Raw genomic sequence first — 14,889 nt, 5'->3', positions numbered from 1 at the left:
TCGATCCCCATGTGCTATCTAGTCTGGATCTTAGGTTGACTTATCAGCACTTCTCAGGAATGTGAATTTTTCATACCTTGAGCAATGTATTTACACTGAACTAATTTTCTAGCATAGACCAGGCCTACCTCTGGTTTAGCTGAAATGGTGGTAGAAATGGTGGTAGAACTGATGCGAATTTTTTTTTTTTTTTGCACATTTCTCCAGCTTAGGTGGTAGCTAGGGGATTCTTCATGATGGCTCTTCTCTTCACTTTGTTCTGTCCCTCTGGATTTCCCCACCCCCCCCCCCACCCACTGGAAAAGCACCAGGTTAAAGAGGCTTTCCGAATAATCTTTATCAAAACCATATCAGATCTTGTAAATGTTCACAAGCACACCATGGCTTTTTTGCAATAAATATTGTATATTTATTGAATTCAGTATATTTTTGTTTTCTTGAACAAAATTGTTTAAGAACTCAACTATGTATGGTTAGCATGCATATTAATATATTATGGTATATGCCTAGGTTTCAAGGGGCTTTCGATGAAGATAATTAAAAAGTTTATTATGATCTATAGGAGATGCTAGCAGCAGCCAGGTCAGTCAGACCTAACCTTTATGTGATAGCTGAACTCTTCACGGGCAGTGAGCACATTGACAATGTCTTTGTCAACCGCCTGGGAATTACCAGTCTTATTAGAGGTACAATAGACACCTGAAAGCCATATAGGATTGCTATATATGGTTCAAAGTTTTTAATGTGAAACTAACATTGGTTTGTTTTTTATTCTTCTTGTATGTTTGTCCTTTGCAAATTCAAACATCTTTCCTTCTTCCTTTTTCTTTTAACTCCTCCATCTGTTGTATCCTTCTATTCCTGATTCGGCTTTTTCAATTTGTTAACTTTTGTACAATTGAACTTGTTTGGTTTCTTCCTATTTTGGCTTTCCATTTTGTCTCTGCTGCATGGTATTTCCCTGCTGCCCAATCCATGCCTAGCCTTGTATCCTTTCCTTTTTTCTGTTCTGCCTTTTCCTTTTCTGTGGCTTCCTTGGCTGTGCTTTTTGCAGTACATGCTGGACACAGCTAGAAAACTGCGTGCTGATTTGTATGTAGTGGCTGAGCTGTTCACAGGAAGTGAGGAGTTGGACAATATCTTTGTGACTAGATTGGGCCTTAGCTCCTTAATAAGAGGTAGGCTTGCTATGTGTGTGGTTCCCCATCACCTCTGACACTGCATGTATGGTATGCCATTTATGAAGAAAATGTCATGTATTGAACGTGCACAATTTATCATATTTCATGTATTTAACAAGTGCTCAAAGATGCATTTAATATTATGGTTTGTTTTATCTATTTAAGTATGTTATTGCATCATAAACTGAAAGATGCATCCCAAGTGTAAGAGGCCTAAAAGGAATTGTAATATATATATCTCAATCGGGAAAGGTAGGGATATTTGTGGCATAGCTTTCCCATACTTCCTGCTGATTGGTGGGTGTTTTTGTTTTTGGTTTTGTTTTGTTTTTAATTAGTTGATCACCTCCTCTGAAGCCTGGTGGACCTTGGAAAGGGGATCCTAACTTTTTTTTAAAAAAATTCCCTCTTCCACCCTAACACGCGATGATAAACTACATAGTGGATGCCCTCAAATTATGGACACACTGCCTATAATTAAAGTTTAATGTTCTATTCATATTCTCCGTTAATATCTTTGATTATTTAACATGCCAAATGTAAAACCATTTATTATAATCTCTTTATTGGACATCCTTTAGTTATGGTAGTAATTCTCCTGTGAACACTCATGCAAGTTTTGTTCTGTAGAGGCAATGAGTGCATATAACAGTCATGAAGAGGGAAGATTAGTTTACCGCTTTGGAGGAGAACCAGTTGGGTCTTTTGTTCAGCCGCGTTTGAGACCTTTAATGCCAGCTATTGCACATGCACTGTTCATGGATGTTACACATGATAATGAATGTCCTATTCAGGTGAGCACTTAAGTTATGTTAGATTTTCATGTTAAATACATGTTTTTTGTACTGTGATTCAGTCATGCCAATTCATAAGGGTTATGTAAAATGAAATTACTGTTGAATGGTGTTTTGGAAAGACATGACTGTAGTTAAAAGGTTGCATGAAATAAGTGGAATTGTACAGTAGTTCCCACTGCCTTTCAACCTTCTGTCCCTTTTGGGAGAGAAGAATAAAAGCTACTAAATATATCCTGTTTTGACTCTTGCATGTCCAGTTATTATGAACCTAATAATGTTTGCCTGTTCACCTGTTCTCTCAAACTTATCCTGGGAAGGATAGAGTGGGTAATAGTGGGAGGATCGAAGGAAGATTGCTGGGGATTGAGTTGACATTGTTAGGAGCTCTGCTCTTTTAAGCCTCATGTGATGATTTTATTTGCTTGTTTGTTTTAAATAAAAGCCTGTTGAAGTTTTAATCTGTGATTACAGTGTGATAAGCACATCGATAAACAATGAGTTCTTCTGTAAAACTGGGTTTTCTATGTGCTGTATCTATGTGTTTGGAAGGAAATAAGATGATGATAGACTGGGTTCATTTTACTGTCTTTATTCTTATCAATAGCACCGATCTGAGTATGATGCTCTTCCCAGCTCAATGATTGTGTCCATGGCATGCTGTGCTACAGGAAGCACCAAAGGCTATGATGAGCTAGTACCACACCAGGTCTGTCTCTCCTCTTTAAAACTTCAAGTGTTTTTTTTTAAGTGAATCACTACTATAATACTGGAACACACATATTAAAGTATATACAATAACTTGGGTGACTTACTCATTTAAAATTTCAAGTAGATATCTTATTAGCTATTTCACTATATCAGTGAAAAATGAATTTGTAATATTGTGTGTGTGTAAGTAAAATATGGTATTTCCAATTATTTTTTCAGAATAGTTGATGTATGGCTAAAGTTTAATTTATTTGTAGATTTCTGTAGTCTCTGAAGAGAGGTTTTATGCCAAATGGAATCCAGCAGCAACACCCTCTACTCCTGGTGAAGTTAATTTCCAAACTGGAATTATAGCAGGAAGGCTGGCCATGAACAGGCTGCACCAAGAGCTGGGAGCCAAAGGCTTCATTCAGGCAAGAAATTGAAGTAAAATGTTTCACTCATTTAAATTTATTTTCAGAATAAGAATGTGTGTTAATTTATGTATTTTGTAGGTGTTTGTGGATCAAGTTGATGAAGATATAGTAGCAGTGACTAGGCATTGTCCTAACACACACCAGTCTGTAGTGGCTGTGTCTCGTACTGCTTTCAGAGATCCTAAAACCTCCTCCTACAGCAAAGAAGTGCCTCAAATGTGCATCCCAGGTATTCAAACCTGTTTTTGAAGAGTTGACAATATCAAGGAAATTTAAGTTTAAAGCTGAAACTGAGTGATTGACAGACTCCATACTTGTCAGGATGAGTCTAGTTGTTGAAAGTTATGTGATCAGTACGCAACATTAGGTACCTTTTATATGCTTTAATATCTATGCATCACAAATAGTTAAAGGGACACCAACTTGAAGAAATCACTTTTGACTTTAAAAAAGATGAGTCATCTGCCCCAATATCCCCATGGAAATGTTGTGATTTCATTTCCTTTCTTGCTGTTTGCGAATGAGCCAAACAAACAGGGAAAACTAATTAACTCAAGCAGAAAACCACTGGAACTGACTATATGAAAAGTGTCTTTTTTCTTTTTTGTCCGTATACAGCAATCTTAATATCTCATTTTACAGTATTAAGTGTTACTAGTAGTTATAGGTAAAAAATTTTTGATGTGTGGGTTTAAGTTGGTTGGAAAGTGGTAGTTTAAAAAGAAGCATCCAAGTGAGTAAGAACTGGCACAATAAATTGTAGATATGTATTTTTGCAGGTCCATAAGACTTACAGTAGACAGCATTAGATAATTGAGCCTTCTGCATTGAAGTGGATATTTGATCTGACCTGGTGTAACATTTCTGAAGGAGCCATTGCAATTTTTCATATTAACCTTTAGTAAGGACCCAAATCTGCAAACATTTCTTCACTTGCTTGACTTTCCTCACATGGTAGTTCCACTGAAGTCAATGGAACTGCTAAAATGCTTAAAGTTAAGCACGTGTGTAAGTGGTTGCAGCATTGAAGGCTTAGTTTTTAGATCATGAATGGATAGAGCAAATAAGGTCTTGAATGTCAATGTGGTTGCTCTGTGTATTTAAAAACTGATGTCTTCTGTTTAAAATAAGATCTGTGACTGCTGTTTGGGAAGTGGTGCAGAGCTTTGCCCAATTCAGAACCCCCAAATAGATAGTCATATCTAGCAAGTCACCTGTTGGGTTTAATACTGCTGGGTCAAGCCCTTATTCGTAATTTCATGACTGATATATCCCCATAACTCATTGTGAGTTAGGAAAGTTCTATCTTAGATTACATTATGGCCAATAAGTGTATAGTGAACATGTTTAATCAATCAAGATTGAGTCACTGTAATGTACAGAGTAGATAGATAGATAAATATATAAAATTCCTTTCAGATCTGTCAAATGTATTTAGTAATTTAACTGTGTAATTGAGACATGCATTTTCTATAGCTAAACTCAAAAATTTTGTTTAGTTTGTGTTTCAAGCAAGATTTAAACTTATTTTAAAACCAAGAATACCTTTTATTTATTTATTTATGTATTTATATTCACTAACAATAATTTTGTTTGCGTGTATGTATTTTAAGAGTTATGATATGTGATTTAACTGTTTATAGGCAAAATTGAAGAGGTAGTACTTGAGGCTAGAACTATTGAGAGAAATGTTAGTCCTTATAAAAAAGATGAGCATTTTATCAACGGATTACCTAATTACACAGTGGAAATCAGAGAACACATCCAGGTAACTACAATCTTTTCTCTATATTAGTAGATGCAACAATTTTTCAGAGAAGGAAAACTGAATTCATTATAGTTTCAACTGTTTCTTCTTTTCTAAGATCCAAGAAAGTAAAATTATAAAGCAAGCTGGAACTGCCATAAAAGGTCCCAATGAATTTGTTCAAGAAATAGAATTTGAAAACTTAACACCAGGAAGTGTGATAATATTCAGGTATATGATGATGATGATTATCAACTTACTAAATGTGTGTCAATTGGCTGCACTAAATTAAATACACTGGAGGGGTGTTTTTTTTTCAGTCTGTTAATTCTGTTACTTCAAAAAATAGTGGTTGGAGGTGCTAACTTCTACAACTTGTGCATTGATATTTACAGAGTTAGTCTCGACCCGAAGGCACAAGAGGCTGTCGGTGTACTCCGTAATCACCTGATCCAGTTCAGTCCTCACTTTAAATCTGGAAGTCTTCCCGATGACCGTTCAGCACCTATATTAAAAAATCTTTTTTCTTCGTAAGTGTGCCTTGTTAGAGTACATATAGTAGAGAGCTGGATTAGAGGCAGAGATCAGCCTGCAAATGCTAATGAGTGACAATTCTTTGCCAAATTCTGCGTCTGTTTTGGTTAATGTATGAACAACTGTTTAGCTATCTTACTGCTCTATACAGAAAGTAGTGGTTCAGACTTTTAAAAAGTCCTCCTCTTTCACATGAGTAGTTCTGTGTGTTTGCTGCTGGCAGTAGATTTTATACCAGGAAACTTTACATCCTGCAGCAAGGTGTTCCGATGACTTTGTTGTCAACATGCTGCGTAGGTTACTAATTCCATCTAAGTGGCTTTCTTAAAAGAAACTCGCATAGCAATCCAAAAACCAGTGGATACTACATTGTGCTTTTGTGGAGAAAAGATTTATCACTTTTAGTTGAATAATATTGAAATCTGTGATCATTTACTTAGTGTTTTCTGTACTTATTTGCAATGATAAAAGAGATCTAGTGTATAGTTAACATTGTGGAAAGAAGTAAGCTCATTTTAAATCTTGTAAAAGAATAAGGACAAAAAGGGGAGGTTTGTTTTGTTTGTTGTTTCTTTTTAAAAGGAGCCCATAGTTACTCTTAAATCCATGCTATGGTTACTAAATAAGTGGCCAGATTTTTAAAGTCAGTGATAGCTGCAAGGTGCTTGGCACCCTTGAAAATCAGGCCCTGGTTTCAGGAGCCTAAACATGGAGTCTAACTGTAAGCATCCCTTTTTAAAAATAGCTTGGCCTAGACCAAATCCAGAATTCTTCATGAAGTTGATGTCCGTTATACAGTTAGTTATCAGTATTGGGTTTTTTCCCTTTCCCAGTATTGCTTCTAAATTAACCTTGGCTGATTTGAATCAAGTACTGTATCGGTGTGATGCTGAGGAACAAGAGGATGGTGGCGGATGTTATAACATACCAAACTGGTCTCCCCTTAAGTATGCAGGCTTGCAAGGTAAAAATTCATGTGTGCTTTCTTGGGTGGAGGAAAAAGAGGAGAATGAATCATCTCAATCTAGATCTAAAAGGTCAAATAGTGTTAGATTTTGTGCACTGTTTGCTTTTCAAATAGAAAAGACCAAGTTGCTTCTGCTTGGTCTATGCAATATGTACTTGAAAGAGAGTAACAAGCAAATGGAGGCAAGATACTGAATCAAGAAACATCTTTTACTATTGGGGTAGAGGATGAGTTAAAATATTTAATTTACAGTCAAACTGTGGTAATCTGACTTTTGGGAATACTTTAAAACCTGTTTAAGTACACCTCTAGTCAGAAACGACCTTATCTAAAATCCACAAATATTACCTATTACATGAAGTGTCAGTAATAGCTGTCATTTTAACATCTGAATGCCATTGTGATGTATTTTATAATTATCTGACTTAGATTTTAAGCCATAAAGACGCATGGGCTCTGTGATTACACAGTATTTTGTCTCAAACTTACTGTGGGTCCAGTGAGCCATAGCTCCTTCTCATTGTACAATCAAGCTAGAGCTGCATGTCGCTACCGCACAGCTGAAGGAGCCCACCAATCTATTTCCTGTCTCAGAATGTCCCGTTTCTGCTAACTGGCCTGGGAGCTTTAATCCATAACTAAAACTCATCTTCTTAATAAAGAACTGGATTTATGTCTCATTACAACAATCTGTAACCCACTAACTCCCCTCCTTTTTTTTTTTTTTTTTTTTTTTTTTTTGTCCTGTGACTTCAGGGGTGTTAACTGGCCTCTTCACCTTAAATGGTCCTTTAGAACAATGGTGCACAAATGTTTCCAGAAGCTTCCCCGCCCATCATTAATGGAATCTGTTTGCGCACCCTCCCCCCCGTTAACAGAATCTGTCTGTGCTCCCCCTCCATTACTGCACAGTCAAGGCTTTCTCAACAGTGGGCCGCTTGAATCTTACAGCCAGGCTGCACCAGTAGGGCAGGGCCAATACCTGCCCCTTCTCCCCCGTAGGTTTTCAGGGTGGAGGAAGGTGCGTGTGATGGTCTCTGGGAACAGAGGCAGTGTTGGGTGTGGAGGCTGCCGGGAGCGTAAATCGGCACAGCACACTAACCCACAGGTTGGGTAGCCCCCTGAGATGAGTTGGTGTGGTGGTGACGCTCCCTCCCTGTCCCCCCAGGGGGCTGGCCTGGGCCTTGCCGTGTGGGGCTGGCATGAGCTGTCTGGCATCTCTGCTTCCCCATCCCCAATGTTCCCTGGGGGTGCGCGCCCCACAGTTTGCACAACACTGCCTTAGAATATTGTGTTAACTACTTATGCTAAACAATCTGTTACATCTTGTATTTAGCTGTGAGATTTGGCGTACCTTTCTCAGACCTGAAGAAGAGCTCTGTGTAGCTCGAAAGCTTGTCTCTTTGACCAACAGAATTTGGTCCAATAAAAGATATCACCTCACCCACTCTGTCTCTGCTAAGCAGTGCACAGCAGCTTACAAACCTAGTTCTTCAAAATACTTAGGCATAGGCTTGAATATTTTTGAACTCCAGTGGGACTTCAGCACATGCCTAAAGTTAGTTAAGCATATGCTTAAGTGCTTTGCTGAATTGGGCCCTAAAGCTCCATCTAGCCTTTAGAACATATGAAGAAAAATGACATCAGGTTAAAAAATGTATTGCTGGTCCAGCTCTGGTTCATAATTGTTCAGACCTGCAACGTTGGATTTACTCCTTGAAACTGGAATTCCAGGTTGTGATAATCATGTGGCCAGTAATACAGTGTGCTGTATGTTTTGATTTTCAGGATTAATGTCAGTGATGGCAGACATTAGACCAAAAAATGATTTGGGTCATCCTTTTTGTGGTAATTTGAGATCTGGGGATTGGATGATTGACTACGTCAGTGACCGTCTAATTTCACGTGCAGGAGCCTGTGCAGAAGTAAGTACATTTATTAAGTGATGATTTTCCTTTCACTTATTGATAGGTAACTGTTCCCATATAGATCGGGGTGACCAAACTTACTGACCCTCTGAACCGCATATGACAATTTTCAGAAGTTCAAGAGCCGGGGCACACCTTACAGGGCTTGGGGCTTCAGCCCCGCTCCTGCTGAAGCCCCGAGACCCCCCCCCATCCCCTCACCACTGGGCAAAAGGCCCTACCCCACCATCCTGCTGCAAGGCAGAGGTCCTGAGCTCCCTCCCACCCCACCCCACCCCAGTCTGGTAGGTGGAGAATGGGGAAGTGTTTCTGCGAGCCGCACTTTAACAGTAAAAGAGCCATGTGCAGTTCGCGAGCCAGGGTTTGGCCACCCCTGATATCAATCATACTTATCTAAAAGCTACTCCTGGTGCAGGCATCTTCATTTAGGTAGCCATTTAGACCACAGAGGAGATGGAGCACTAATATGTCTCTCCCATTCGAGTTAAAGGAAATCTTCGAAGAGGGAGTGGAAAACGTTTGTTCCTTTTTTATTGTATAAAGAAGGCCTGAAAGTTCCCCCCACCCCTTCTGCCTCAAAATAAATTTAAACATAAGCCTAAAGGGAAATATCTGCAGGGTCAGGGCCTGAATATATAAATATCTCACACAAACAAACTAAGTTAAAAGAACATGGCAAAGTCGATCACTCAACGGATAAGAAATGCCAGAATGAAGGTTACACAGGGGACCTGCTTTGGGGATGAATCAGTGAACGAATTTGTGAAGTGAAAGGAGGCTGCCGTCTGTAGGATCCCTACTTCATTTGTTGGAGAAATTGAAAGAAATGTAGTGAATGTGGCAGGGGATTGCAGTAAGAAAAGGGACGGGTAGGACAGTTGAATATTGTCCAGAGGAATTGGAATCTATCTCTGTCTCTGCCACAGAGTTGCTATGTGGTGCTAGTCAAGTCACTTAAACCAAACAAGTGGTCACAATTGTGTGCCTCATTTTCTGGTTTCCAGACTTCAGACCCTAGGGTCTGATTTGGACCCCTGTGCTTTGAATATATAAAGTGTTATAATGCTAGGTACTCTGAAAAAATCAGATCCTAGGTGTCTATCATTGGATGCCCAAAATTAGTGGATATTTTTTACCTTAATCTCTGTTACTCAATTCATAATACTATCCCCCTCATTTCACACGAGTGTTATGAAAATAATTTTGTGACATACTCAGATACCATATTGATGAGCATCATTAAAAGGTCAAGTGGAAATTAATAATTCTGTTTTCAGAACAAGGTTGAATAGTGTGCAGTAAATAAGGTATAGGGCAACACACTCAACAATGAGGAGAAAATAAAATATTGAATAGCTGCTCATTAACTGACCACTATCCATCCTATGCACTGAATGAGTTAGTAGTCCAATTGAACATAAAAATGGCCATACTGGGTCAGACCAAAGATCCATCCAGCCCAGTATCCTGTCTACCGACAGTGGCCAATGCCAGGTGCCCCAGAGGGAGTGAACCTAACAGGTAATGATCAAGTGATCTCTCTTCTGCCATCCATCTCCACCCTCTGACAAACACAAGCTAGGGACACCATTCCTTACCCATCCTGGCTAATAGCCATTAAGGAATTAAACTCCATGAATTTATCTAGTTCTCTTTTAAACCCTGTTATAATCCTAACCTTCACTTTACTTCATTGAAAAAGTAGTACATGATCATATAATTGAAGACTATCATAATGCATACACATAACCTTAATTCTGGCATAACTTTTGAGTGCTTGATTTTGTAACCTTAATGTTTTAACATAGGGTTTGTTATGCCTAATATCAAAAGTTTTATAAAAGCCAACTGTAAAAACAAATTCCATTATGTGCATCCTATTGATACCAATGTGTTTTTTATCTGTAAGGCTGGAACCTTTAGATCGACTTCACAAACCTCTGCCACTTGAGCTCATGGAGTAACTAATAGCAGTAGTAGGTTGTCATCCTTTGTATTGACCAGCATTAGAGGGGGAGTGAGAGAGACACTCTGCCAGTGGGTTTCACAGATACTTGCTGACCGCAGAGGAATGATGAGCCCCAAGAATCTTGAGTTCAGTCCAGGCTCTAGAAAAGAGCATGCTCTTGTGGTGACGGCCCCTTCTGCACCACTACAAGATTGACTCCGCCCCATCCCCTCCAATCTTTCCCTTTCCCAGTCCTAGTCTCTTTTCCTACCCAATCCTAGTCTCCAATCCTCAGGGTTCTTATCCCAATCTATTTCCGCCACATTCCCGTCCCTTTATCCAATCTGTGTCTCCTCTGCCCCCACACACTGACTCCCAATTCCAGGCGTCTCATGCAATTAGGCCCAGTCTCTTTGCTCAGTCAGTCCAGTTCTCTCCTCAACCCCTGGCTCCTTGTCAGATTTGTCTCCCCATTACTCTGACCTTGATCATCCCCACAGCTCATTCACCAATCTATTTCCTCTCCCCAACCCCATTTCCCTGACTGGCTCTCGTTGGTGTCCTTGCCCAATCAGCCCTCCTCTTCTTCTCCCCGCCCCCCTTAGGTCACAGTTTCTCTCCTCCCTCCCAGTCTTTAGTCCCAGTTCTACCAGGCTCCTTGTCCCAATCTACTCCCTTTGGCTCTTCCCCCAGTTCGTTTCTTGTCCTCTCTACATTTGATTCAGTCAGCTTCTTCCTCTGCCATCCTGCCTGGGCACGAGCAGGGGGATTATAGAAGTGAAGGCCTGGAAGGGACCTCAGTAGGTCATCTAATCCAGTCCCCTGCACTCAAGGCAGGACTATGTAATAACTAGACAATTCCTGACCGTTATTTGTCTGACCTGTTCTTAAAAACCTCAAATGATGGAGATTCCACAACCTCCCATGGCAATTTGTGTTTAACTACATGTACATTTAGGAAGCTTTTTCTGATGTCCAACCTTAACCTCCCTTGATGCAATTTAAATCTATTGCTTCTTGTCCTACCCTCAGAGGCTAATGAGAACAATTTTTCACCCTTTTTCCTTGTAATAACCTTTTATGTACTTGAAACCTGTTATATCCCCCATCAGTCTTCTCTTCTCTAGACTAAACCCAACTTTTTCAATCTTTCCTCATAGGTCATATTTTCTAGACCTTTAATCATTTTTGTTGCTCTCCTCTGGACTTTCTACAATTTGTCCACATCTTTCCTGAAATGTGATGCCCAGAACTGGACACACTATTCCAGCTGAGGTCTTATCAGCATGAAGTAGAGTGGAAGAATTACTTTTACTTTTCGTGTCTGGCTTACAACACTCCCGCTAATACATCCCAGAATGATGATCGCTTTTTTTTTTTTTTTTTTTTTTTTTTTTTTTTTTTTTTTTTTTTGCAACAGTAATTCTGTTGACTCATATTTAGCTTGTGATCCCTTATGACGTCCAGATCCCTTTCCACGGTACTCATGACTCCCTAGGAATTTCCCACTGTGTATGTGTTCAATGGGGTTGTTCCTTCCCAAGTGGAGTACTTTGCATTAGTCCTTATTGAATTTCATTCTGTTTACTTCAGACCATTTCTTCAGTTTGTCCAGGTCATTTTGATTTTTAATCCTATCTTCCAAAACACTTGCAGTTCCTCCCAGCTTGGTATCATCCACAAACTTTATAAGTGTACTCTCTGACATTATCTAAATCGTTGATGAAGATATTGAAAAGAACCATAACCAGGAACAAACCCTGCAGGACCCCACTTGATATGCCCTTCCATCTTGACTGTGAAACACTGATGATTACTTTCTGGGAATGGTTTTCCAACCAGTTATGTGCCCACTTCCCCCCCATCCATATGGCTTGTTACTCTATCAAAGAAAGTCATTGGGTTGGTATGACATGATTTGTTCTTGACAAATCCATGTTAACTTACTAATCACCTTATTATCTTCTAGGTGTTTACAAATTGGTTGATTATTTGCTTCATAATCTTTCAGGATACTGAAGTTAAACTGATTTCATTAAGAGCACTGAAGAGAGAAACTCCCTTCTCTTGGTTCTAGTGCCCTGACCTGAACCAGAGCAGCAATTACAAGGAAAGTGAACCTCTCTACACCTGCTGTGAAACATTCTCAGTCGCTCTGTGGGCTGGTGAATGTGTAGTTTGGTTAGAACTAGGACCTGTGAGGGGTCTGAGCATGCTTTATTGTGGATACACTGCTAAATTCTTAATCTCTGGTGCGCATGTGCAAACTTTGATTTTTTTCAAAGGCTTATAACTTGGCCAAATTTGGGCAGTTTTTCACAGGAACAGCAAAGGGCACATCCCTGACAGAAAGGCCACTCCCTGCCAAATTTCAAGTCCCTGCTCCAAAGCACAGTCTCTAAAGCATCTCAAATAAAAGGTGTCCAGAATTTTTTTTAAAACATTACAAAGCAACAATTTTTCCTAGCCTCATTCTCTGAAACAGCGGAACCAATTTGGCTGAAACATACAAAAAAAATTTCATTCTGAGGAAGACGTGTGGCATGGAAAACTTCAGTGTGAATGGTTAAAGTGTGGCAAAATTACAAGCAACTGAAAGCAGGATTTATAATGGGAAGTTTCTGCCAACTGGAATAGGTGGTGCTACCAGTCCTGCCTATAATACAAAAAACATAATAGGGGCCTGAAAAGTGTAAGCAAACTGTAACAGGAATTCTACCTGTTTTCCAGTGCAAAACATGATTGCCATAGTATTAATTCCCTGAAAGTAGCCTTTACTGCATTCAGGATTTGTTAACGTACAAAAATATTATTCTAATAGGTCGGTAAATGGTTGAAGGCCATGTTCGTCTACCTAAAGCAGATTCCACGTTATCTTATCCCATGTTACTTTGATGCCATATTAGTGGGTGCATACACAACTCTTCTAGATCTGGCATGGAGTCAGATGTCTAGGTATGTCTAATAGTGTTGAAAGAAATGTATGTGTATGTTTACATTATGTTGTATTATCATTTGTGCATCAGGATAGTCCTTTAAACACTTTACATATGCTTACTTAAAAGGCACTAAAAGTTTTCTGGCCAAAATTTTGTCTTCCTTGAAACTGCAATAATCTGATTAGAATCCAAAAAAAGGTGCTCTCCTTATTAATCTTTCAATCCATTGCAAATGTTAAATGCACAAATGCAGTGTCTTCTGTTAGGTCTATCTCAGCTGCCTAACACAATTCCTAAACTATATGGCCGCCTGCATAATAGTACTGATGTACAAGAAGATACACTGGTGTAAGGCAAAAATAAATATTCATGTTGGCCAATGGAAAAGCATAAAGCTGATAGAAGGTACATACAGTTTTCACCAAGGGAAAATTATGAACATTGGACTAGAAGGTCAGTAATTTATTGTTGCTCCAGGACTTGGATTTGCAGCTAATGCTGGCAGTGCAATAATAGGGAATGAGACATTAAACAAGTGTCCGTCTTCCAGTCTTGAAAGGCTGCCTTTTCTTCATTTTTTTGTAATTGTCCCTTTTCTCGTTTTGTTTTGTTTCTATTCTTTTCTGTTTTTAAACATGGCTAACATTAATTTCCTGTAAAAACAGATACCCTCTCCATCTTGGAACAGTTTTGATATCTGATATTGGTGTTTTGTTATTTTTTCGGGGGGTGGGGGGGTGTTGTTGTTTATGTTGTACTAGTCAAGCATGTAGACCCAGGCACAAATTAATAAAAATAATTTAAATGTATCATCTTTTTAAATATAGTTGAATTTTAAAATACTTTGTGTAGAGTTGAGATTTTTCTTTGCTTTAGGATCAACTAGGTAATAAAATACCAGAATGTTTTATCGTCTCCTTTCAATATAAATAATTTTTTTAAAATTAACATAAAAGTAAAGGCCAAGATTTGGAAGGAAAAAAAATGGGTACCTGAAATTAGGGGCTCAGATTTATCTTTAGGCACCTAAATAAATGGCCTGATTTTTCAAGTGCTATGAACTCAGCAGCTCCCATTGGCATTAAAAATTTATGACTTAATATTAGGAACTCACTTTTGAAAATCATTACAGTATTTTGCAACTGGAGCACCCTTATGAAGCGGGTTTTTAAACTAGGCAAGGGGGGAAATGGGTGAACTTTTAACAGTGAAGTTGCTGAATTTGAAAAGAGATTTTGTTTTTGTTTTTTTCAATTCAACTACTTTGATTACAGCTTTGTTCAGAATGGATCAACATTTGTTAAACACCTTTCCTTGGGTTCAGTCCAGATGTGTGGGATAGGAAAATATCCTTCTCTGCCAAATCTGTCTCCTGCTTTACATGATGTCCCCTATAGGATGAATGAAATCACAAAAGAGAAAGAACAATGCTGTGTTTCCTTAGCAGCTGGTAAGTAAGGACTGATTCTATGATTGTGGAAGCAGGTTGTCTTACAAAACAGTGCAACTACTTAGAAATGTGTAGACAGCAAGATCAATGTGCCGGGACCATGATGTTTAGAGACCAAATAAAAAATACTGTTTCTTTGTCAGTAGCTGTTTACTTTCCACTGCATTAATCAGCTCTGTTTAATGTGAAGGTTTTTTTATTCTTGGGTTTGTTTTGTTTGTCTGAGAGAAGCATAACCAGGCAATGTTTCTGCTATTGATGTTGAAGGAAGGCT

At 38.9% G+C, this 14,889-nt stretch overlaps 1 protein-coding gene across 3 annotated transcripts in view; it reads left to right on the top strand.

Moving 5' to 3' along the window:
• AGL (amylo-alpha-1, 6-glucosidase, 4-alpha-glucanotransferase) overlaps window positions 1-14,889 on the top strand; it is a 63,735-nt gene that overhangs the window by 24,343 nt on the left and 24,503 nt on the right. For 2 of the 3 annotated variants that reach the window (XM_054036531.1, XM_054036529.1), the window contains exons 13-24: window positions 1,055-1,178; window positions 1,812-1,975; window positions 2,583-2,684; window positions 2,944-3,099; window positions 3,181-3,331; window positions 4,746-4,870; window positions 4,968-5,080; window positions 5,245-5,379; window positions 6,217-6,347; window positions 8,139-8,275; window positions 13,048-13,181; window positions 14,440-14,615. In XM_054036531.1, coding sequence (XP_053892506.1) covers window positions 1,055-1,178; window positions 1,812-1,975; window positions 2,583-2,684; window positions 2,944-3,099; window positions 3,181-3,331; window positions 4,746-4,870; window positions 4,968-5,080; window positions 5,245-5,379; window positions 6,217-6,347; window positions 8,139-8,275; window positions 13,048-13,181; window positions 14,440-14,615 — 1,648 coding nt within the window. Of the gene's footprint in view, window positions 1-562; window positions 687-1,054; window positions 1,179-1,811; window positions 1,976-2,582; window positions 2,685-2,943; window positions 3,100-3,180; window positions 3,332-4,745; window positions 4,871-4,967; window positions 5,081-5,244; window positions 5,380-6,216; window positions 6,348-8,138; window positions 8,276-13,047; window positions 13,182-14,439; window positions 14,616-14,889 lie in introns of all 3 variants that reach the window. The other variant, XM_054036530.1, reaches the window with a different exon arrangement.

This window comes from Malaclemys terrapin, chromosome 8 (genome assembly GCF_027887155.1).
Source record: "Malaclemys terrapin pileata isolate rMalTer1 chromosome 8, rMalTer1.hap1, whole genome shotgun sequence".
In the NCBI taxonomy this organism is placed as follows: Eukaryota; Metazoa; Chordata; order Testudines; family Emydidae; genus Malaclemys; species Malaclemys terrapin.
The sequence above is the reverse complement of the archived record's forward strand: the minus strand, read 5'-3'. Positions and strand labels throughout refer to the sequence as shown.